The 23963-nt window shown below is 40.0% G+C and overlaps 1 protein-coding gene across 1 annotated transcript in view; it reads right to left on the bottom strand.

Annotated features, from left to right (window-relative positions):
- CEP192 (centrosomal protein 192) overlaps positions 1 to 23754 on the bottom strand; it is a 96593-nt gene extending 72839 nt beyond the window's left edge. The window contains exons 1-15 of the mRNA XM_076328963.1: positions 23594 to 23754; positions 21529 to 21579; positions 20338 to 20484; positions 18689 to 18900; positions 17330 to 17428; positions 16122 to 16262; positions 15659 to 15816; positions 14850 to 15000; positions 11046 to 11229; positions 7282 to 7424; positions 6131 to 6364; positions 5153 to 5275; positions 3419 to 3573; positions 1849 to 1895; positions 209 to 341 (exon numbers count right to left, since the gene is read on the bottom strand). Of these exons, the coding sequence (XP_076185078.1) occupies positions 209 to 341; positions 1849 to 1895; positions 3419 to 3573; positions 5153 to 5275; positions 6131 to 6364; positions 7282 to 7424; positions 11046 to 11229; positions 14850 to 15000; positions 15659 to 15816; positions 16122 to 16262; positions 17330 to 17428; positions 18689 to 18900; positions 20338 to 20484; positions 21529 to 21579; positions 23594 to 23704 (2089 nt within the window). The 5' untranslated portion in view covers positions 23705 to 23754. The remainder of the gene's footprint in view (positions 1 to 208; positions 342 to 1848; positions 1896 to 3418; positions 3574 to 5152; positions 5276 to 6130; positions 6365 to 7281; positions 7425 to 11045; positions 11230 to 14849; positions 15001 to 15658; positions 15817 to 16121; positions 16263 to 17329; positions 17429 to 18688; positions 18901 to 20337; positions 20485 to 21528; positions 21580 to 23593) is intronic.
- Between the last annotated feature and the right edge of the window lie 209 nt (positions 23755 to 23963).

Below are 23963 nucleotides of genomic sequence, written 5' to 3'. Positions count from 1 at the left end.
CAGGGATACTTGATCACAAGACGGCAGTAAACCTATTTATCACCCTGCCTTCCTCATTCATCTGAGGACATACCCTGTCATCAGGGGTTTTGATCAAGCATGATCCTGTATTAAATACTTCAGTAAAACACCACCTTTCTTCTCAAGTATGCAATAACATTGTGTCAGAATTCTAGAATCAACTATCCAGAGTTATAAATACACTTACCAGTGGAATCTTCTTCTGAGCTTGCAAGAGATGAGAGTTTCTCATTTTCCAAAAAACTTGAAAGGCTATTGCTCAGATGATCACTTGAGATTTCACCTTCTATCAGCTTTTCAGAAGGTTCAGATGGACCAACCTGTGAAAAGCATCCACACAGAAATGTTTCTAGGAGTTACTAGCTATTGTATAAATTCAGTTATTAATAAACAATTAATGAGGTTTAAAATATTCCAAAACTTCCCCCCCCCTTTTTTTTTCCCTACTTAACCCAGCAAACATTCTCGTTCCAATGGACTTTGCCTGCTAGCTTCCAGAATGGATACACGCAAGAAATACAGGGATCTTAAAGGGGAGAGAGGGAAAAAGCATCTGAATGACACCAAACTTAAAAAACCTCAAAAATAAAATACTGAACCACTGTATTAAAGAGTTTGGACTTGAAAAAAGCCCCCCCCCCCCCCTCATTAAGCTGCAATCCCAACCTAAAAAGTACAAAGACAACTCTCAATAGTTTCCTATGCTGCCAAAACAGTGCTTCTTCAGAAATCGTACACCCGGATCAACCCTTTGTTGATAATTTCTTCAAATAAGCATACTAAATTGCTTATAAAGTAGTATTTCAGCTGAATCTAGCTAACTGTAAATATTGTATCTTTTATATACCTGAACGATTTTTATAAACAGCACGATGTAATGTGTTTTGGATTTAGTCTCACATTCTTCGTGATAAACGGATCATCTTGGACAGACAGCAAAAAAGTCAAAAGTTCAGAAAGTAAAAAATTTGAAAGGGACTTGAATTATGGTTTTCAGATGACAGCCTGTGAGCATTCAACTGCAACTCACTGACCACTGTGGCCTCTAGAAAAATCAAATGAAAGAAAACTATATGAATTTAGTAAATACCAGCTGACACATTACGGAGCACACACTGGACAGCATCCAGCTGCAACCTGAAGCATATTTTCTATAAGGGCCACGAGATCTCCCATTCCTGTCTGCCTTGTATCTCTGTGCCCATAACTATCAGCTTCTCTAACACAGTAGATAAAAACAGCTGAAGCACAGCCCTGCCTGTCAATACCTGCAGCTATGTGCTAGCTCTGGGATAGAGACACCAAAAAAAGAATAATAATACAGAGGCAGCAGGAAGATTGTGTTCGTACAAATGGTGCAGTATTTAATGCTGAGGACACTGAAAAAGTCACCTGAACTAATATTCCTCAAAGTAATTAACAAGTACAGGGGCAAGTCAAATCAGGTGGATATTGTCTACTTCAATTTCCAAAACCACTCCAAAAAGTTCCAAAAGCTAAACTACAATTGGGATAAAATGTAAGGTCCTTACATGGATAAAGAACTACAAGACAGCAGAGGGTAGGAGTAAACAACAATTTTCACAACTGAGAAAGATTAGGTGGAGTCATGCTCCCATGGTACTAATTATGTTGTGATCTGCAAAAAGGAGGCAGAGTGAGGCATGACACATTCAGCATGCTAGCACTGTTACAAACTTAAGGGATACGCGACATAAGACAATAAACACAGTTCAATTCCCTCCCTCCTCCTCTCACACAATTAAGTCTAGTACAAGATTAATATTAGAAAACTTTTAATTTCACTGTACATAGAAAAGGTTTCACCTTGTTATTCTTACTGTCTGGAAGAAAACATATTCCAGTTGACAAATCTGGAACAAAAGAACATAGTGTAATCAGTATTTTATTTTGTTCTTGTTATACTACTAAGTGCTAACTATTCTATAAGATAGCAGACTGAGCTTCTTGAAGGTTTTGGCATACACCATAAAAATAATCCTGAAACACACACTTTATCACAATACCAAAGTTTACATGTTCTTATAACAATGATCAAAAGTATCTGGGAGTAATTAAAAAGGCAGGGCTTCATCAGGGCTAGAACTGTAAAAATTATGCAAAATAATTACTGCCTTAAGGATTTCTATAAGGCAGTGGAAAAAAGTAAGGAGTCCCAGGTTGCACTAGCAGAAGTCGCAACAAGCATTCTGTTCCACTGTTGCATTTCACCTATTGGGCCAATCCTTTCTTTGGATCACTTGTAAGCAGCTTCCATTTGTCCTTGTGTTATATCCACCCATAATCCAATTGCAAGTCCCACAAGACAGAGAACATTTTAGACAGGCACATACAGATTTTAGCAAAAAAGGTTCCTAATTCTTAAATAATAGATGGGAATAAAAGGCAATTTCCGGACTAGAATCCTAAACCTTGAATAAACAAGTTAAAACCAATTAACTAAATACGATCAGACACTATCAAGTCTGAACACTGGGCAATCCCAGTTTTCCAAAGCATCATGATTTTTGTTGCCACAGTTACTGCCACTTCCTCAAGGCTACAATAATAAGTGATTGAAGTCAACACTTCACTGTTAGAAGTGTGTTTTATAAGGACCCATTTATATCACAAACCATAGTACTTTCTAACTATGTTCTCTATTAAATAATTAATACTTACCTCATGAAAACCTATGCAAATATTCAGATAAAGCTTAGAAAATGACTAGTAATGACTAGAAGTATATATTTACTAAGTATATTTATTGAATTTTAAGGAACAAGCAGAATTTAATCACAGGATTGGCAGTAGCAAAAAAATCAAAAAAGTTTAATATCAACAGCCACGCTTTTAAAATAAGTTACAGAATATTATTTTGCTTCCACTAGTCTATTCATACTTCAAAAAAAGCAGTCTTCACAGCAATTATTCCAAACTACTTTTTCATGCACCATCTCACTAGAAAAGTAGGTTTCCAGCTTCTATAGCTGCAGTTAAAGATCACCTATTACAGGTCAGAATACGGCAAGAAGAGAGACATTAGTTAAAATATAATCTCATAGACTTACACCTACTGAAAGAGAAGGGGTAGAAAACAACTTACATATACTTTTTCCACAAGTAAAGTTCCTACTAGCATTCCAATTATGGTATTTTATAGCAAAGATTATTTTCACCAGCTCCTGCCTAGCTTTGTACTTTGGGGAGAAATCTAAGAACACAATGTCAACCACAAGCTTTCTCTGTTTTCAGTTTGTTCAAATCAGAGAGATTATTTTTCAAAACCCATTTACACTATGCCATAAAACAGTGAAAGGATCAAGAGAAGACATCTATAGCATAAAAAGCAAATTATGCTGAGAATATGAATACAATTTTTCTCAAACTTTAATACCTTCCAATCGTTCGGGTGGCAATACCTCAAGTAAGGTATCTTGACTGCAGTTTGAATGCTCAGTGACATTCTGATCTTGCTCTCCATATATTGAGTGGGATTCTTTCCAACTAACAGAAGTTGGCTGCGGTTCTTTAACTTGTGTAGCAGCTTCCCTAGAAAGAGAATCATTTCAATGGAAAAAAAATCACTCACCGAGATCAACGTTAGTATACAACATCTCTATATATAAAGATCTGATAAATTCTCCAATTTTAATCCTTCGTCTCTAGGAAGTTAGCTGTTCCCATTAACATAGGTTCTACAGATCTATTACCTTCATTTTACAATAAAGGAATAAATATCAAGATTACAAGAGCTTCAGTTTCACAATCTAAAGTGTGAAACAAATAGTGAAATTTAATGTAACATATACCTCTCTACTTTTTTCTGTTTGTTCCTTTCTCTTTTATTTCTGCAAAAAGAAGGAAAAGTATAAGGGGAAAAGAGTCTATGCCAGGCGACTTCCATGATCCATTTGAGAGCAAGTCAAACCCTAGACAAGATTTTCCCAAGTCCACAATATCGGCACGCCTTTTGTAACATTAAATTAGGGACTAAATCATAAAGAACATGACTTACTGAAATTTCATATAGTTCTAACAACTTAAAAAACAGCTTTTATAATTCTGCAGAAAAGTTATTTTGTTGAGATGTACATTGTAAGATGTTACAATTTCCACACTGAGTGGACGGAACCATACTTTTGCTTTAGTATTTTAGATACATAAATAAAACTAACATTTGAAAGTCTAAAATGCAGTTATTCCATGTTTTGTATTTTTTTTACTTGAGTACATTCAAGAAGCTGACTCCCTCTCTTAAATCTTATAGTCTTTGTTTTTATAGGGACATGCTGCCTATAGTGCAATTTTATCAGTAAGACGCACATTGCAGTTTCTGTCACAACAATAGGAACAGATTTCACCTTGGTTGGAACAACCTATGCAACAGCTCCCAACACTTCCACCACTTAGTAATGCTCTCCAAGTTATTTCACCAACATGAGTTATTTCTCTTAAGAAATAGCAATCACTGAGGCTACAAGGAAGCTAAATTTAATAGAAATGGATGTTCCTTTCTGTATGCAAACCACATGATACTTACTTGGAACAGATTAAAATCAGTGCAAACTGTTATTCACACACATGACATGAACCAGAAACATCAGCTTAATTCTAGATTATGTAATGTAAACTAGGTAAATACAAGCCAGATTCAAATAAGTCAATTAATTAACCACACTTAGGAAATTTTTAATTAGTATGACAACAAAAGAAAACATCATAGTTTAAAAAAAAAATCACTTCTAAAGATTCATTCCTGTCACGTACATGAAGCCAAATTAGTCAATTAAACAGCAGAACGCTGTTCACGTAGGGCTGTACAGCCTAAGTGGTAGCATTGCACAGGATGCTTCCACGTAGCCTGCCACTATCCCTCTTCAGAAAACATGGAGGAGCTGTTTTAGTAGCAAAAGCTGCCTAGGCTGCCAAACACTATAAGCTAATAGGCTAATGCACAGCTGAGCTCTCCAGTTACTGCCATCAAAAGGCCAGTAGTAGAAGCTGCTGCTGAGGTAGGCAATTCAATTCCAAAGTATTCCATAATTAGCTTATAGTACATATAAATCTACATACTACAAACTGGTATGTGCATTTTAGGACAGAACTAGATTTTAACTGTCTCACTTACATGTCATCACGAAAGCTGAGGGCAAATCTCCCCATTGGCTCAGGATCTGCATGACTACTGTGAGAAGATCCTGATGGAGGTGAATGTTTCCCTTCTAAATAGGATGCACAGATATCAGAAAGCCTGTAAGGGTGGGAAGGAAAAACACACAACAGAATCATTCTAATATGCACCTCTCCTGTTTTCCAAAGAACTGGAAAAATAAAAGAAATCATATTGATGGCCATTCACCTCCTGTAAGTTCAATTATTTTAATATTTTAGCATTTTCTAGCCAATCTGTATTTATAGGTACACGTATGTACCCAGAATGATCCTCTCCAGTTCTCTGTGGTTCTTTAGAGAAATACCGCATTATCATTTTTAGTGGGTAGTGCTGTCCCATTTGGAACGCACACTTCTGGAAAGACAGGGTATAAAAGTCTGATCTTACTTCTTGTTAAGTCACAGGACAGCAGTTAAGTGAGCAAAGGCTTCTAGTTGTTACTCTTTGCTCTACTCCTTGCTGAACAAATCATTATAAATCGTGTTAAATTTTCATTCATACCCATAACATTAGTTCTTACACTACCCTTTCTAAAATGAGCCAGATTCAGGTAAGTTAAGTGAACAGTTAATAGAGTTAAGAGAACACACATGTAAAAAACATACCATTCTCTATATGACTTCAAACTTGAGTATACTAAGCTGAAGAGTTGAGTTAAAAGAAATTTGATTGTTATCAGTCTAAAAACTAAAATCCTCTTTTAAAGAGTAATTTTAATAAAAGTTAAGTATTTATGAGTTATGAGTGTAATGCAGATTTTTCACTGCTAATACAATCAATCCTATGTTTGCTGATTAGTATGCTACTGATTAGTAAATAGTTTTATCATCTACCAAATAACCTATCAAAAGAATTTTTCCGCTCCAGAATTAAATGTTTCTAACCAGTCAACTGTTTTTTATATTATTAAGTGCTACTAACTGATAGTCTCACCTGTTGTCACAGCCCGTTTTACTTCTGGCAACAGTTGAAGCTGCAACAGGTAAGCCAGGGTTTGAGGAAATAGTAACATTTTCAAAAATGACACTTGCACTGCTACTCAGTGAATGGCCCAAGAAGCTTGGAAACGTCTCATCAGCAATATTTCTGAAATCTTCCATCATCCTGCGCAAGCTGCTTAAAATAGCACTCTGCTTGGCAACACGATCAGCCCTGGTCCAGCAGCATCTGAAAGTAAGAACAAAACAACCATACAGTTACACAAGTCACAGTAATGCTGTCAAAAATACGTTATTTATACATCACAGCCAATATTCTTTGGCAATCACCCCACTTCACCCACAAACGTACTTAAAAATTATTTCCGGTCCTCTCCCCCCAGGCTTCTTGGGGGCCACAGAGTTTTATATATAGTTTTCTTGAACTTTCTAAAAAGAGCAGCACTCCTGCAAGTTAGCGTACCGACGCTGCAAGACATGCCAACCTATATTTAGCCTGTAAAGCTGCTTGGATCCAGACAGCCTTCCTCCATTTCCACAGCAGCGAGCACCTGGGGAGCTACAGACTCCGTCAGGCGATCACCTCGGGCCGCTACTTGGCAGGCTACAGCCTAACGCTACTGAGCTCAACGCGGAAGGCCCGGGCCCTACCTGCCTCAGCACTCCGCGCAGGCACCACCGCCACCCCCCACCCGCCACGGCCCGGCAGCGGCACGATAGCCCCGCCAAGGGAGGCGGCCGCTGACACTCTCCGCCGCGCAGGCCGGAACCGGGGGGCGGCTCGAAGCCAGAGACCCCTTTTTCCCCAAACGGGAGGAGATCGGCCCCGCCCTCCCCAGAGCAGCCGCGAGGGGCGGGAGCCAAGAGCGAGGGGCCCGCGTCCCCCCGCCCCGCCGCAACTCGCCTGAGGGGAGAGGGAGGAACCGCGGCCCAACCGCCAAAACTTCAAACCGCCGCTCCCTCCCTCGCGCGCCCGCTGCCGCTGCCCTGCCTTGCCCCGCCCACGCCGCTCCGCCGCGCAGCGCAGCGCCCCCCGGCGGGCGGGCGGGCAGGCCCCACCCGGCGCGCGGCAGAAACAACAGCCCGAGCCGAGCCGAGCCGAGCCGAGCCGAGCCGTCCCGTCCCCGCCGCCGCCCCCAGACCAACCCTTGGCGAGGAGCGCGTGCGCAGCGCCGCCGCTCACCTCCCAAACTTTCCCGAGCCCGCGCGCGCGCTTCGCCCTCCCGCCCGCGCCCCGCCTCGCCCCGCCGCCAGCCAATGGGCGAGCCCCAGGCGGAACCGGCGATTGGCTAGCGGGACACGGCAGGAGGAAAAAGTTAAAGGGAGAGAGAGAGAGGGATGCTGATTGGGCGAGGGGCGCGCGGCACCGCCCAGCCCCGCCCCCCGCCCCCGGCGGTGCCCCGTCGTCCGTTAGGCGGGAGGCGTTCCCCCGGGGGGGCGGTGCCGGGGGCGGGCAGTTTCGCGCTAAGGCCGCCTGAGGTGTTCGGAAGGGGACGATGAAATCGGTTATCTCAGGTATGTGCTTACGGACCGGTGAGTAGCTCGGGGTCTTTCAGGGGAACGGAGGCGGCCCCCGGGCCACCGCGTCGCCGCTGAGATGTGCCGCCAGTGGTGTCTGACCAGCCGGTCCGGCCCTGCTGCCCCGGGCCACGGCACGACCACCTAGAAAGGAAAAAGCTTTAGTCGGATTTACTTATGTGACTTTTTTTATTTATATGACAGGCGTTGTTTCTGTCGTATTGTTGCTGTATGAGTCACTTCGATGAGGTTGAGCCATGTGCCGTTTATATGCAGTACCTGGATAATTGTATTTCGATTTTGAAGCATAAATGTCACGCTCTTTTAAGTAGAGGATGAGAAGGCAACCGATGCCTTCCAAACAATGTACTCCGGAATAGGTCTATGTGTGTATGACAACTTCCAAAGATCTAAATCAAATTCATTGTTATACCAGCACTTTTTTACAATGCACTTCTTCTACAGCTGTATTCCAGGTATGGAGATGACAAAAAGCTAGAATGAGAGTGAAAAATCATACACTCAACGTCACCAGAATTTCACACCATGTTCAAATATGTTCCAAACAAAACCAAACCAAACAACAATAACAAAACAAAAAAAACCAACCCAAAGCCACCTCCCTGGCTACTCTACAAGACCCAAAAACTCCTGGTCTTAGAAGTTCAGGCTGAGATGTGCCCCAAGCACATAAACAGTATACGCGATAATACATATCTTCTTTCAGAAGAAGCAAAGGGACAGCAGCCCTACAAAGTGCTAGATAAATACTGCAAGTACCTGCTGTAATTATCCCTTTCTAAGCCCTTCTATAATCTCCCTCCCTCCTAGGGGTTCTGCTGCTTACATTCAAGGGCCCAGATCCTGCACGGAAGTACAGTTCATAATTTTGAGTCATGGGAGCAAGAGAGATGAATAAAGAGGGAAGCATGAGTTTGAGGAAGCGGAGGTGGACAGTCAGGGATATGGAATGAAAAGTCTTTGTTTGGAGAGACATCAATGCAAAATGGCAGGCAGAGGGAAAGGCAAATACCAGCCACACAACCAGCGTTAAGTTCATTTGTCAAAGTACTTGGCCACTCCATTGGAAACGTGACCTGTTTGCACTAAAAATGTAACAGCATGTTTCCATTAGCAAGAAGTGTGACTGGAATTAGTCAGGATATCTAATAATACTACATGCTCAGCACAGAGGAAAATAATGTGATCATGCTGCATTAACAAAACAAATGCATTAAAAGCTGCTAAAAGTTGCCATTTACTTTACTATTACCATAAGCGGATATTCTGGGCTCCAAAATGACAACAGAAGCAAATTTAAAAAAAAAAGCAAGCAGAAATCTTCCCCTTAGATCTGGCTTATCAAGAATGTTTATATGTAAAGAATTATCTTTGAATATATTTTACACTTGTGTTTCTTACAGTGCAGTAATTGAGGCATATCTGAGACACTGCAGGGTCTCACAGCACAAACTTTAAGCACTGGGAAACAGCAGCTTTTCTAGACACTGTCACCTTGCTTTTCTTGATGGCTGCTTAGGAAGGAGCCCTATTTTTTTCCTGGTACAACTAGAAGTACAGTAAGGAAAAGATCAATTGCTGTATTGAAGGGAGTGACCTTTTAAAGGGTTAGGACAGAAATTCTGCAAGTAGCTTAAACCTTCAAAAGTATATTCTGCTGCTTGCGTAACCGGAAACAGTTTCTTCTGTTTTAGGAATGAATCCCAGTATAATAGTTCCCAGTATAATAGTTTTGATGTCTTTTTTTTTTTTTAATGACTCATTCTCCCACTGAGAAATATTGTTACTCCCCACTCCCATTTAAACCTTATTTTTTAATCATGTAACATTTCTGTTGTTTACCATACAAAGTATGGCATAGTTCCATAAAAGTTAATCTTTTGGTAAAAAGGTCTAAGTACCCGCTTTTACAAAACCTTTGGTTCTTTCCCCCCAGTTCTGTTCCTGCTGGCTGAAAACTACCAGCAGCCTACCTCCACCCACAGTCAGCAAGCACTCCATAACACCACTTTTACCTCTCATGGTTTTTTTCAGTAAAAAACTAAAACTAGATTCCTCAGAGATAACTCAAGAAACAAATGTGGTGTTTCTGAGCAAAAATACAGCAAATGAGCAAATAGTTTCCAGAATACAAGTAAAACTCACAGGAACTTGCTATCGTTTTGGAAGAATGCAGGTTGCCCTCTCCATTACCTTATACTAGTGGTCTAGTCCAGGAAGTAGTGTAAGCCCATTTTGAAGCACGCCAAAATACACTATTACACTTTGGGTTTCTGCTGCAGAGCCCACCTTTATCCCCCCTCCCCCCAAGATCTGCTGAACGCGCTCAGCAATTACATCCTGTACAGTAATGCTACTCCCTAGAAATACCATGTAGTCATTGTCCAGTTTTATCCTCCCACCTGTCTCACACCAGCCAAAGCCAAGTCAATGCCAGCATGCTGATCCACAGCAATGATGTTCCTGTGCTGACACATCAAAAAAGGCAGCTTTTAAGTCAGTACTATTTCTTCAAAATGTCTTACGTGAATTATTCAATCACTGGAAAAGAATTATGAGGTAGTTTGAAATCCAACTCTAGTAGTCTCTGCAGACCTTCAACACACCCATGAGAAAAGTCAGAGCACCCTGTGGCAGAGAAATGTAATATGCAACTGCGCATCCAGAATGGCACATGACTTCACAAAAGCAAAGCTATGAGAATGGACACCTGAACCAAAAAAGCTCCTTGATCAGGAGCCTGTTAAAAAAAAAAAAGCCTATTACAAGAAAAAGCATACTAATACAGACCTTTTAGAATAAGTTTATTAGTGAACCGCAATTACAAAATTTAAATATTTATACAGCAAAATGGAAAATTCTTAAGTAACCAAACACTTCAAACTATTTTGCTGTAGTATACACAGGAATGGTTTTGTTTCTTTTACGAGTCGATGCAATATCATCCTTTAGTTACTCAACAACTTCTTGAAGGCATGTTTAATTTTGAGAATATATTTCACATCTGTCAGTGCAATATACAAAGAAAAAAATTCAAAACCACACTAAACTGATTCCAAAAATAAAAAGGAAAAAAAAAAAAGAAAAAAAGACAGGCACATTGAAGTCAGATACTCTGTAAATAGCTCATGGTTAATACTGTTTGTATGTGTTGCCATAGTTCAAAGGGTACAGATTAAAATGTTGCTTTGATACACAAACATAAACATGTTCCAAGTGTTGTAGTTTGTTTTGCAAAACATACACGAAGTCCCAAAATTTTTTAAAATCTTCTGTACAAGAGAAGAAATACAAAGGCAGCCAGAAATGGAAGCAATTCACAAACACCAGAATAAGGCCCTTCAGAGTTTATTTAAAGTAACATGTTAAACCCCTTCATTCTCAGGTAATAGATTAAGAGGTCGAGATACACATCGTCTGCGAGGGTGAGGATACTGGATGGTGGCACTGTCAGCATCGCAAGAGTGCTCTATCAGAGGAGGAGGAGGAAGGAGCTGGGCATGACTGGACCATCTCGATCCAGCCCGTGGGGAATCCAGAGGGGGAAAGAAATACCTGAAACAATTAAGAAAGGAACAAAACACCAAAACAAAAAAAAAAAAAAAAAAAAAAAAAAACAGAAAAAAAACAACAACAACAAAAAAAAACAAAACAAGAAAAAGAGAAAGGTAGTAAATACAAGGAGAACCAAAGGGGAGAAAAAGACATGCTGGAAAAAAAAAAAGGCTTTAGTATATCCATGCCAAAACCAATAGAACATAATAGCAGAAATTAAGGCTTGTAATTCAAAACAAGACAAATCTGGAAACTGTTCTTTAAAGGAAAATAATACAGTCTTTTCCACTGAAATTCACAGAAAAGGATACCATAATAATAATCCTAGTATACACTTTTACAAAAGAACAGATTGCTTTGGAAATCAAAAGGATGTCATAGCACAGCTATTAACAGGCTTTCATTCTCCCAGAATTCCTGTGATTTGTTAACAGAGCTTTTAGTAATGCTTCATTTGCGACACAGGATATACATTAAATATTATGTAAGTACATTTTCTGCATATGCATCTAATTCAGATTAACTTCACAGCACTTCTAGGATAGACGTAAAAACATCATTGTTTTTACAACATTTTAATAATACACATTTACAGAGAGTAACTACTTTCAATGAAATACAGTCTTTGTACGTATCTACATATTTCTGCAAAATCCTCAGAGTAAATTTAAGATTCCTGGCGAATGCAAGACTAAGAATTATGCTATTTCATGTCATTTTTCTGCTGTTTTTATTAGAACTTACCCGTAATACTTGTGCATTTTAGTATAACTGTATTAGATACCTACAGGTGTTTTCTGTCTTGTTTACAGTTCCGTGGGCTTACATAAAGGAACAGCTATACGATTAATGAAATTATGGGACAGTTCACAACGAGCTGCATTTTGGTTTCCATCTTTATATGGCTCAAGTGTTTGTGTTTTTTAGGATACTATGCTCAGAGAATTTTAATTAGTTGATGGAATTATTACCATAGGAATGTACAAGTACATATCAGAAAAAGTACTTCTCTTAGTTAGGATGAAGAAAGTATGACAGTACTTACAAAACGTTTATTTGAAGTCATACTAAGTTATAAATGAAGCAATACCGAACTATTAAAAGCTACCATCTGTACAATTGTCAAAATACAGTTTTCTTATTCCTTTAAAACTAACAATTTCAAATATTACAAAGCAGTTACAAACTTGTGATGTTTAGGAATCTTAATCAAATGCTGAATGCTATGAAATGCAAAACAAATTAGTTATCAAAACAATTTTAATGAAAATAATTTTAATGGTCATTTCCCTCCTCCCATCCCAATCAAGGACAAAAATTCTCATTTTTAGTCATAAACTAGTCTTTTAATGTGACAAGCTTTCAAAAAAAGTGTTTTGATGGAAGTTTTGGGGTTTGGATTGTTGTTTGTTTGTGGTTTTTTCCCAAACAAGAAGCCTCTCCAAGTATTTTTCTATCAGGAGTTCCAACAGTATCAAACTGTGCGGACTAGTACAAAAAACGTACACAACGTGTTTTAAAAAGGCTTTTTGAATAGCATTTAGTAGTTAGCAGGCTGCTGGTGTCTTGGGAGAGGTCAAACGGCGTTGGGGAGGGGAAAAAGGAGTTCGTTTTCCATTCCTGTGTGCATGCAACAAGCAGCAAAACACCAAAGTTACTCCAGTTAGCTTGGTATCAGCTCTGCTTTCTGTTAAAAAGGACATAATACAAATGGAGAATGGAAATTGTATCATGAATCTAGACACACAATTACATCAACATAACAATACAGCCTTACTGACTTATTTTCCAACAATCTACATCATCTGTTCTGAAACTATTCTGATTACAAATCCAGTTTGGTGGTCGTACTTTAACACAGTTTTCCAGATCTGCCTATGCTTTATCTGTTTTAAGTGTTTAAATGTATAGGAACTGAAACATAGCATCTACAGTCACAGACAAAATAAATTGTGTAGCATACCAATTTAGTCAAATGTCAGTACATAAATCTTTGTAAGTGTTAATACACTAAAAAAAAGTTAGCAACTGTGCTTATGCAACTCAAGCCAATGTGATTACAGAAGAAAGTATGTAGTTAAGTGCATCTTTTTTTATAGTAAGGCTCAATCCTAGGACAAGACACCATATATTTTGAAATTAAGCCATGGATTTAATTCTTTAACAAAACATTAATTCCAAATTGGAGCCGAGAATACTTTATTAAAACAAGAAAAAACTCACACCACTTTCAAAATACAGAGCAATGGAGGGAGTCTAAAATAATGCTAGAAGTTTCAGTTTCACAATGGCTTACTACCAACTTCAGGGAGAGGAGTGGGTGGGGTAGGGTAGTCTGGCTGGCAGCAGCACAGTCTTAGGTAAGGAGGCTGTGAAACCACACCCCAGGCTAAAGAGGCATAAAATGGCCTCTATCTCCCTACGGGAGCCCAAGCAAATACAGTTAAGTAGGTGTGGATATCACATTTCCAAGACAGGACTGCATTTCAGTGTTTTTTGCTACACTGTAAGTAGCACCTGGAACCAGATGACTATCATTCTGGCCTCCTTTATTGCTGGAGACTGGGCCCATTACCACCTCTTGCTCTCCCATTTATCTTGTGAGGAAAATGTGAAAGCCCTTCCCTGTTCAACGCAGCTAGGGATCTGGAAGCCAGAACTGCCATTCAGGATTGGCTGCTGAAGGCAGGGGTGAAGGCTACTCTTCTAAAGCAAACGTCACAGTACTTTACAGATGAGCATTTTAAACTGAAAAAGCGCCATACTAGTAGCTGTACATGGATGGAAATGGAGGCCATCCCAAGGCATTTGAAAAAAATAAAGGTGGCCACTAAACTTGGAAGCTGCTGCTATGGAATTTGGCCACATCTAGTCCTTACATAGGACACATCCTGTAAAGTTGATTGTACACACTCCACCATGCAAATGCAGGGCAGTGTATTTCTAGAGTTCGGTGTGCGCAAATTAAAATGGTTTTCAGAAGAGGCAGTTATATTTACCTACTAAACAGCAATTATTACAGAATAAAAACAGAGAAAGCAAATCAATCCGCAATAAGAATGCCATATGAGGAAGACTAAAAAAAAACCAAACTTTTATTCAGTTGATGTTACACCTGCAAAAATGCAAGTAAACTAACACTAGTATATGATTGTTGAAACCATACATTATGAAGTATCTTTTCCTCCTTCCTTTCTGCTACATTATCCCCGTGAAAAACAGAATTTGTTGCTGGTATTTTTGCTTCACTTCTAAACGTGCATCTAAAACAGAAGGGCAGTTACACAGCAGTATGATGAAGTTTCTCCTTGTTTGAAACTATTTCAGAAAAGTTATTTTTAATCATGCAAAGGACTAAAAGTGAAAGTAGTTGTTTACATTGCTTATTCATACAGAATGATTCAGTATGACTTAGGTTTCATTCATTTTCCTCTTAACACTGGCATAACAGACACCATCACAGAGCAAGACTAGAATAGCTTGTAGAAGTACTCATGCAATAAATGACACTGCACTTTAAAAAAAATAATTGTAAAGCAAACATGAAAGCTAAGTGAAATTAAGAAGATTCAGAGAAGAGAGTATTTACTGAAATTCAATCTCTCTAGGAATTAACCTACCTGCTGGCAGATGATCCGTTTAGTGAATTCTGTAGACTTGTATTGGCTGAACCTAGAGAGGCATTAAAAATTCCCTGCTGAGAACTACCATTCACTGGACTCCCGTTACCTTTCAGTATACCAGTACACTTCCAGTTGTCCATGTAATTAGCTGCAAATACAGATATATCAAACTGTTAGTTTCTCTTCTGAAGCTCAGCTTTTGATACAGCTATAGTGTTTCAACTGCTACACACCTGTTATGAATTAGAATTGAACTTAAATACCAATCTATAAATTCCAAACAGCTGAGGATCTGGCCCTTTAGCTGTCTGACATTCTCTGCCTATCCACAATTTAAAACTCAGTTTTGTTCAGTAGCAAGAATGAGTTTCCTTTATTAAAATACCGAGGAACAAATGAGAATGGATGAGGAAACTGCCACTGTTTTTGTTGTTGTTGCTTTTGGAAATTTAAACAGAAAAAAAGCCAGTTTGCCTGAACATTGTGACTGAACGTAGATTTTCTGGTTTTGGCAGCAGGCAAAGATAGTAATGCAATACATATGTTAATTTTAAAAATGACAGCTTTACATAGCTCTGGTGAAACAATTTGAGGGTACGGTAACAACTATTCACAGCAGCCTAAATCATTCAAGTGTTCCAGCACAGAACATAATTTGCTTTTTCTGAAATGTAAACAGAAATATAAAAATCTATCATTCACAAATCAAAAATGGATTTTTGCTCCAAAATTATTTTTTGAGTAAAATTTCTCAAGTATATTCAGCATACTACAAAAGCTAGTGTATTTCAGGTGGGTGACCTTACCCTTCCAGAGCCTAACACAGCCATCATCACCAGAGGAGGCAAGCACTGTGCCTGTAATATTCCAGCTCACTCGCCACACCTGGGAGTTGTGATTATCAAACTGTGCCACAATATGAATTTCAAATTTTGTTAATCCTCCAGAAGAAGTCAATTCTTTCCTGTTTAAGAGAAAAGTGACAGTTCTGCACACAACTGTTCAAAGGTCTGGGCTTGAACACAATGACAAAAAGAGAGGACTACATCTTTCAAGGAGTTTATATAACAATTGTTACTAGATTAGGAGTATTAAGAGGTATTCAGACAAAATTATAGGCTTGCTCACAATCTTGTAATCTTAAAAATCAGGTTGCTAAAAAACAATCCTGTATACATTAAGTTACTACTTTTGCTTCACAGATACTATTAAAATAAGACTATATAGTATGCACCACATCATACCAAACTATCTTTCTTTTAAGCTCACCTTAGAGGTTTTAGTGTGAAAATTCGTACGTCTTTGGTTGCTACAGCTAAGATGTGGAAGGATCTTCCCAGATTTGGAGCAAATGCAATGTCATGTACAGGATCTGTGACCGTCATCAGAGCTTCTGCTTTTGCGTATTTCCTGTACAGCATAAGAAACTAACCTTTAGTGCCATCAAAATGGCCAGTGATGCAAATTATATAAACCAGACATAGTGGAACAGGGAAAAAGGGGTTAGTATACATGATGAGACTTGCAAAAATAAAAATATTTTCTTAACATAAATTTAATTGTAAGTAATAAATACAAGCTGATTTCTTCAGAAATTGAATACGTCCGATACAGTAACTACTAACATCCATATGCTAAATCATACAACAAAGCAAGGATTCCAGTACAAAGAACATTTTTGTCTGCATTTGGAAGAGCGAAAGAAGAAGATTCTTCCATTCACAAATCTAAAGGGAACTTGTATCTCGGTAACTTACTAAATTTTCTGTGCTTGTAAGCAGACCGCTATCTGCCTCCTTCACGGTATCATAAACATGCATCCCATTTTCTTATTTACCACCAGGTAAGTTACAACAACTTTTCTCTATTGTTAATGCACAGAGAACATTGTCTGAAGCCAGGCATAAATCCACAAAACACCTTGGCTCCTTTCCCACACCAATCTCCCTGAATGAAACACAAGTTCTCTGTTGTCATTTAATTGAAAGTGCTTGTGCGTACACTTCCTGGCCTTTTCTAGTTCTGAATTCTTAAATGTACAAACTGAACTTTCACAGAACGCTAGTAATTCACAGGACTTTCTGTCATTATAAACATGCTTTTAAAAGCGTTTTAAGGTCGCCTTGAACAAAATAGTGCCTAGTGCAACGCAATTCAAATTTCAACTTCATCCTATTAATTCCTTGTGCAAAATTAAGCGTATAAACTAGCAGAAGCAGAAACAATTCTCCCTTTAAAATGCTGGTAAGGACACTGGCATTTCTGCACTGACATGGAACAAAATTATCAATATCATGTCTGTTAACATCAGTTAACATTCTGAGGTCTCCCTCTCCTTTCCCATCCAATGGCTCAGAGACAGAATTAAGGTACTATTATTTACTACTCCACTCCACAGCTAATGACAGGAATAAAAGGCCATCTATTACAAACTACTTTAAGATCCCACAAATGTTATACATTGTCATTTAGCATACCTGGTATTTTCGTTATATTCGTAAATTTGAACCTTAGCCAATATATTTGGACTGTTGTCATCACTTCCTACAGCTATCATTGGAGAATGTGCTCGAGAGCTAAAAGGTAAAAACAAATACTATTATATTTACAAATGGTTTCACAGAAAGTACACCAAGCCATTTTTTTAAATTTCAGACACATTATCTATAAAGAAAACAAAAAAAAAAAAAATCACAAGGCGGCGGGGGGAAAATCACAAGGAAACATGCGTAAGTGCTATTCACAGTTACCGGTACAATCTCCATTCTGTTGTTTTGAACGCCCACTTCATACACCCACTAAGGAGAAATCATTAGGGAACATTATTTGGCAATTCAAGATGATGCTCCCAGGAGTAGGATTGATTTTATATATGCATCTGCAGTCAAGTATTTGCCACAAGTTTCATGGCAGAGTCTGCGTTCTTTGCAGTACTTTTAATGATTGATTTAGTGGGATTTCATTCAGGTTTTGGAAGACAGGTTACAAAAGCTACATGTAGATGAGTTCTAGTTTTTAAATCAACTTTTAACCCCATCCCATGCATTAAAGAGAAAGCCTGTACTCTGTACCTTCAGCACAGACTACTACTAATGAATAGAAGAATAACGGGATCGGGAGGACACAGACCTCCCTGCTTCTGTAGGGAAAGCCATTAAGTGCTTCTGGACAAACAGAATCCAAAGCAGTTCAGACTGCTGGGGGAGGATGTGAGATGGAAAGCGAAGGAGAACCTCTGCTTGTATGTGTTCTTCTGGGTGGGGACTACCCAACCAAACTCCTCTCTGATTCCTTCCTGTTCAAGGAGGTTAAGTGTATCATTGAGCCCCTGAGGATATAACTAAAAGAACAATTCTTAGGCTTTCTATTTGTGCTACCAAGACTCTTGTGGTTCCTAGTACTCTGTTGCACTGGCAAGGGTGCATGTCCTTGTTAGAGTTGTCAAAATTATTACCTATTGCAACACCTTTCTTAAGGAAAGAAGAAAGAGATGGGAATTGTCCCTTTATAAACACTTTCTCTTCTGAAAATCCCAGTTAAGTTTTGTGGGATAAATAAAGAGCACTCCGTAGCTCTTTAGCTCATTACTTGCTAAAAATAATTAAGCTGGGAATATTTCCTCACAGAGCACTGGAGGACTTTTTGTAACACTTCTCTGGTTCTGCCAAACTTGCTTTATTAAAAGAAGTGTTAGCAGCTTTCTTTCAGATCCGAGTAACGTACACTCAATCTTCTCCATGCATATTTTAGGATTTATTCTATAAAATTTCAGAACTAACTCTTGGATCTTCTGCTTCAACAGTCATAAAGCAAAACCTACAGTTTTAATAACATACCTTGAAGGATTCCAAGAAATACAACTGCAGCTTAGTTTACATGAGATTTCATGCTGCAGTGACCACTGACTGAGATTCATCACATCTGGAGCTTCATAAATCCTTACAACTCCATCTGCTGAACAGGTTGCTAACATAAGACCCATATGCTTGGGAGCAAACTTCACATCTGTAACAGATGTCCTACTGTCTACTAGAGTGGTCCTCTTTACCTGCAAAGAAAGACAGAAATTCTTGAAGGAAATACTAGAAAATTCCATCAAAAATTTATTCCCTAAGGAAGGCTAATGAAAGTCTGACAACACCATTTCATAGGATCACTTACCTCTTCCATCAAGAACTAAAAAAAAAAAAAATACACACCAATGAATTGGAGAAACAACAGATCATTGCAGTGATGCAATTTCAAGCATCAAGAGATACACGGACAGTGGTACCAAAGTTCTGATACCAAAAAGAGTTGTTTAGATTATGCTCTTCAGGAATAAAAAAAAAAAAAAAAACACACACATAACATAAGCATAAAGTACAAGAGTATTGGCCACAGGCAGTTTGAAACTGTCCTCTTCATTCATACTGGTGACAATATTAACTGTGATGCCTAACAACGCCACTTTCTAATGTCAGTGCTGCTGAAGTTTACCATGCAGCATTTTCCAACAGAAGCATCAAAGCAAGTATTTCTGGTAAGGGAATGGGTGAATACAGCAGACATTTGATAGGAAGATTAGCTAGGGTGAAAGAGGAAAAAATTGTAAACATTTGTTTTTCAAGTTGTCTGCTCTCCTGCCAAGAAAGTGTGAGTTTGAGCTGAAAACTATGCATCACAACTGCCTCCTGCACACGGAAGTCAGCTTTCATACTCCACTGGGTGCCAAAGGTCCCGATAACCCAACTCTTCACAATTATGTATTTTAATGTTAGAAAACTTTAGTAGAAAGTAGAAAACTGCAGACATTTTAGCAACTGAAAACAAAACATTAGAGGCAGGAATACTATACTGAGTTATATATGATTACACATGAAGAATAGCTGCAAAATAATCTGTTTAGATCTAAAATTCCCTTGATGAAATGCTACCCTGAAAATCCACTTCCAAGCAAACTATTTCCCCCCAAAACCTGACCTATTGTTTGAAAGATGAAAAAGAACAGCATGAGACAGTTTCAAATGAGCTCTTGTCACAGAAGAAAAACCCCACAACTTTAATTCTACTGTAGATGGGAATTCATGTCTGCAAGTTGTTTGCCAGGGAACATCTTACTAAGAAACACCAACAGTAGTGACACTAATTGAGCTGAATGTTGCCATTTAGCTGTCTTCCCTAAATGCTTTAAAAATACTTACTCTATATTGGAATATTGCCACAAATTAACAAAACAAAGGCAAAATCACGAACACTTAATATATTAACAGAAGAAAACAGGGTGCTTTCTCTGTTTCAGGAATAGAAAATATGTTGCAGAACCAGAAATGTCCAGTAACTTGGTATTTAGAACAATTTTCATGTTCAGTCTTCTGTTTAATTCTGGAAATTAAACAGTTTAAAGCTTCAGCCCATGATGATAAGCAAAAAAATCAATGAGGCACAGTAAATCTGTTTTGTATGAGAACATATAGAAACTGTAATTAATATGTTAAAGTCTCACCCAGTGACTCTGGCCTCGGAGTTTATCATTTGACTCTCCCACTATTTCTTCCCATACAGCTGCTGTTCTGTCAAAAGAGCAGGAAGCCAGGACCTGCCCAAATTCAGGATGGGCCCACGTCACACGCCACACAGATCCACTATGTGTCTGCAAGATAACACCAAAACACCAGACAGAAACATACTTAATGTATTAGTCCAAGTGATCATACATTTTCATGACTTTCTGCAGAAGCAGAAGTAAATTCTAGGAAGTAGTTAAGACTATTCCTTTGAAACCTACTTTTTTTATAAAGCTCAAAGTTACACAGCAGCTGTTGCATTTGTTTATTCCTATAAGCACTGCAAAGTTTTGTTGCTATTAGCTAATGGTTAAAAGGTAATTATTACAAGTGTCTTTCAAGGCATTATTTATTACTCCTTTAAACCGTAAGGTCCAAGCTAAGATTATGCCTTGACACAAGAAGTGCAGCTTTGTTTTCAATTTTCAGCCATTACCATGCTCACTTCTAGCTTGCCTGTACTTTTCCAAAGCATATGCAGAGCATTACTTATCTTCTCCTTTTTTACATGAAACTCCTCTTCCATACCTAGTCAACCTAATGCTTCTTTTTTTAGACAAGGGGAATTCAAAAGCTTCACTTGCATTTCCGTTTACAGGGATTATTGTATTGTGGTCCTATTAAATGCAAGTTTAGGGACAACTCAGAAGCTGAAGGCACTAATTATCCTGATGAAGCAGAGTCTCTATATGACACAGTTCTCAGAAAGGTTTGGGGGGGGGGGAAGAGGTCCAATGTTGTAACATTTAATAGCCAGACCTCTTCCTTTTTCCTTTTTTTCCTTTCCTTTTTTACGTCTTACAATATGTAAAAAGCAAATATTCAGTTAAAAATGAAGGTACTGTTTTCCAACTCCCTAACCACCAGTTACTGCTATGTTTACTGATAACAAAGCCTGCCAACATAACAAAGTACTAATACTGTAAGACTGCATGTGAGCCTCTGCTTGAAGCGAGAGGCATTAAAGATGTTTTATTAAAGCAGACAAAAAGTATTTTGCCATAAGAAATACAGGATCTACAATAAACCAAAAGTTTTTCTACTCTACAAGTCAGCAAAAACTAAGCATGTTTCTTCAAAAACAAAGGAGAAATTATGGTTATAACTGTGTAATTTTTGTAAATACAAACCTTCCAGCTGGCAGTGCAATGCCAATCCCCATTTTCACTTTTGTCCCAGACCTATTGAGAAATCAAAATACAATCATACAATTTGTATGTAAAGCTTACTAAGTGGTACTAAAAAACACAGCCGTTAAAAAAATATATATACACACACCACTAAACATTTTCATCTGGAAAACTCTACCTGGCTCAGTACACAACTGCACTTCACTTGACCTTGAAAATATCCCTACTACAGGTAGGGAGAAGAGGCATACACCTGCAAAATCTGCTATTGTATGAAGTCTGTCTTTTTTTAAACACTAAATTATTCATAGAAGACAAGTTATTACAATTCTCAACACTTCATTCACTCTGTTCCATGAGTACACTACTCAGTTTCACTCTGCAGCCCCCACGGTCCTCGCCAAGGCACGTGCTCAGATCTGGTCGCAAAACCCTGAGGTGGCTCCTGGCAATCATCCCAAAGACAGCAGGACAGCAAAAAGAAAATCGAGCCAGTGGGGGAACAGGTCTTGTTTCTGTTTCTAATATTTCTGCCTTGATTTATAACCCCATGCATGTCACTTAACCTTCCTTCCTCTTGATTTCCTATACATCCTTATGACCTTTTTTCCCCTGAAAAATTGTGAAGGAAGTCATGAATGTAACCAGATGAAAGACACCTCTAGAAGCCTGGCATCCACTCCTGCTTGTCACGCACTCGCTGTGTAACTTTACTGAAAGTCACCTCGCTTTTGCCATTCTGGATCTCTAACACAACCTTGGTTGTTATCGCCACAGCCCAACTTCGTAACTTCTCCCCAACCGCTATTCTGCACGGCCCACCTAGGGAGAGTGGGACCTACGCCAGATACACCACTGCTGTTTTACACGTGTTGTAGAACTCCGGTTAGAGTAAAACTTCTTAAGACAGTCTCATAAAGGATGCTGTTATGATTGGAAAGCAACGTTACATTTGCTAAAGAACATAGGTTCTGAGTTCTGCCTACCTCTTGGCATCTTTCTTAAGAACATTCTTTTTAGGCTGCAAGTTTTACATAGTCAGTCCAGACCAGAGACTGACATGGTTTGGGCTTCCTTTTTGGGGGACTTCTTTTTTATTGTTGTTGTTGTTGAGGTTTTTTTGTTTGCTTTTTAGTATGTGGTCAGGGAGAAGGGGCTGCTCGCTTGCTTTTAAGCCTGGTCTACATTTGGCACAGCTTTCTATGGAAAAGCAATTTTCTCAACCGTTTACCTGGCCTAACAAAAGATATGACTGCTCTCTGCAAATTACATTTCTTACATCTAACCACGTAACTCCTGAATTTTTGTCCATCTTACTATGCGCAAAAAATGGAAAAAGCAATTAACTTTTCATTTACCATTATTTTATTTCCTCTAACAGAACGTAAAATTAAGGTTTCTAGTATTTTACAGTTTCCCTAATCTGCCAGAGCGCATGCAGAACATTTCAGCCTTTTTCTTGTTGGCACTTCATTATGAAACAGTAGCTTCTTCCCTTAGCGCCCTTAAATAAATATGGATTTTCAGCTGAATCAACAAAACAAGCAGCACTGCTGTAGCCACAACAGTTTAAGGATGTTTTCCCAGCTGCAGCAACGAGTCGAAAAGAAGTTGTATTTTTATGTGCGTTTGCGTACACGCGCATAGACAAACAACGTGCGTTATCTATGAACGCATCCTGGTTCCGCAGCCCCCGCCGCTACGGTCTGACACCGCAGGCGTTTCGCTACGGGCCGCAGCCGGGACCCTCCGCGGACTGTGCCCACGGCAGCGCCCCACGGCGGGACGCGGGCGCCGAGCGCGGCCCTTCGCTGCCCGGCCCCAGCGGGGCAGGGCGGAGCGGAGAGGTACGGGCCCCTCCCGCCTGGAGGCCCGGGCCCGCCGCGAGGAGGAAGGCAGCGGCCCGCCCCGGCCCCGCCATCCTGGTGCGGCGCGGGGCGCTGCTCCGCGCGGCCGCGCCCCGACGCCCGCCCGGCGGCCGGTAGGCCGCGCACCGCCGGCGCCGCGCCACCGCCGGCAGACGCCGCGACACCCCCCAGCACAAGGCCCGGCGGCTGCCGCTCACTTTGACGCTCTGGTCGCTGGAGCAGGTCGCCATGCGCCGCCCGTGGAAGTCGAAGGAGACATCGTGGATGAGGTCGCGGTGATCCGCCGCGATGCTGCGCGCCACGAACATCGCGGCGCGGCGCAGCCGCCACGCTCACGCTCGCCCGGCCCAGGCGCGCGCCCTCCTCACGCGGCGGGGCGGGGCGGGGCAACGGCCGCCGCCGGATCGCGCGCAGCCGCCAGAGCCCGCCGCGCTCGCTCGTCGCGCTCTCTGGCTGCTTCGCGCGTGCGCGCTCCTTCCCACCCCCGAGCAAAGCGCAGTCGGGCACCCCGGGAACGCGCGCGCGCGCGCGCACTTGGTCACCCCCGCCGAGCGGAGGGAGGAGCGG

Source organism: Aptenodytes patagonicus, chromosome 2 (assembly GCF_965638725.1).
Source record: "Aptenodytes patagonicus chromosome 2, bAptPat1.pri.cur, whole genome shotgun sequence".
In the NCBI taxonomy this organism is placed as follows: Eukaryota; Metazoa; Chordata; class Aves; order Sphenisciformes; family Spheniscidae; genus Aptenodytes; species Aptenodytes patagonicus.
Note: the sequence above shows the minus strand (reverse complement) of the source record. Positions and strands in the feature narration are given on the sequence as shown.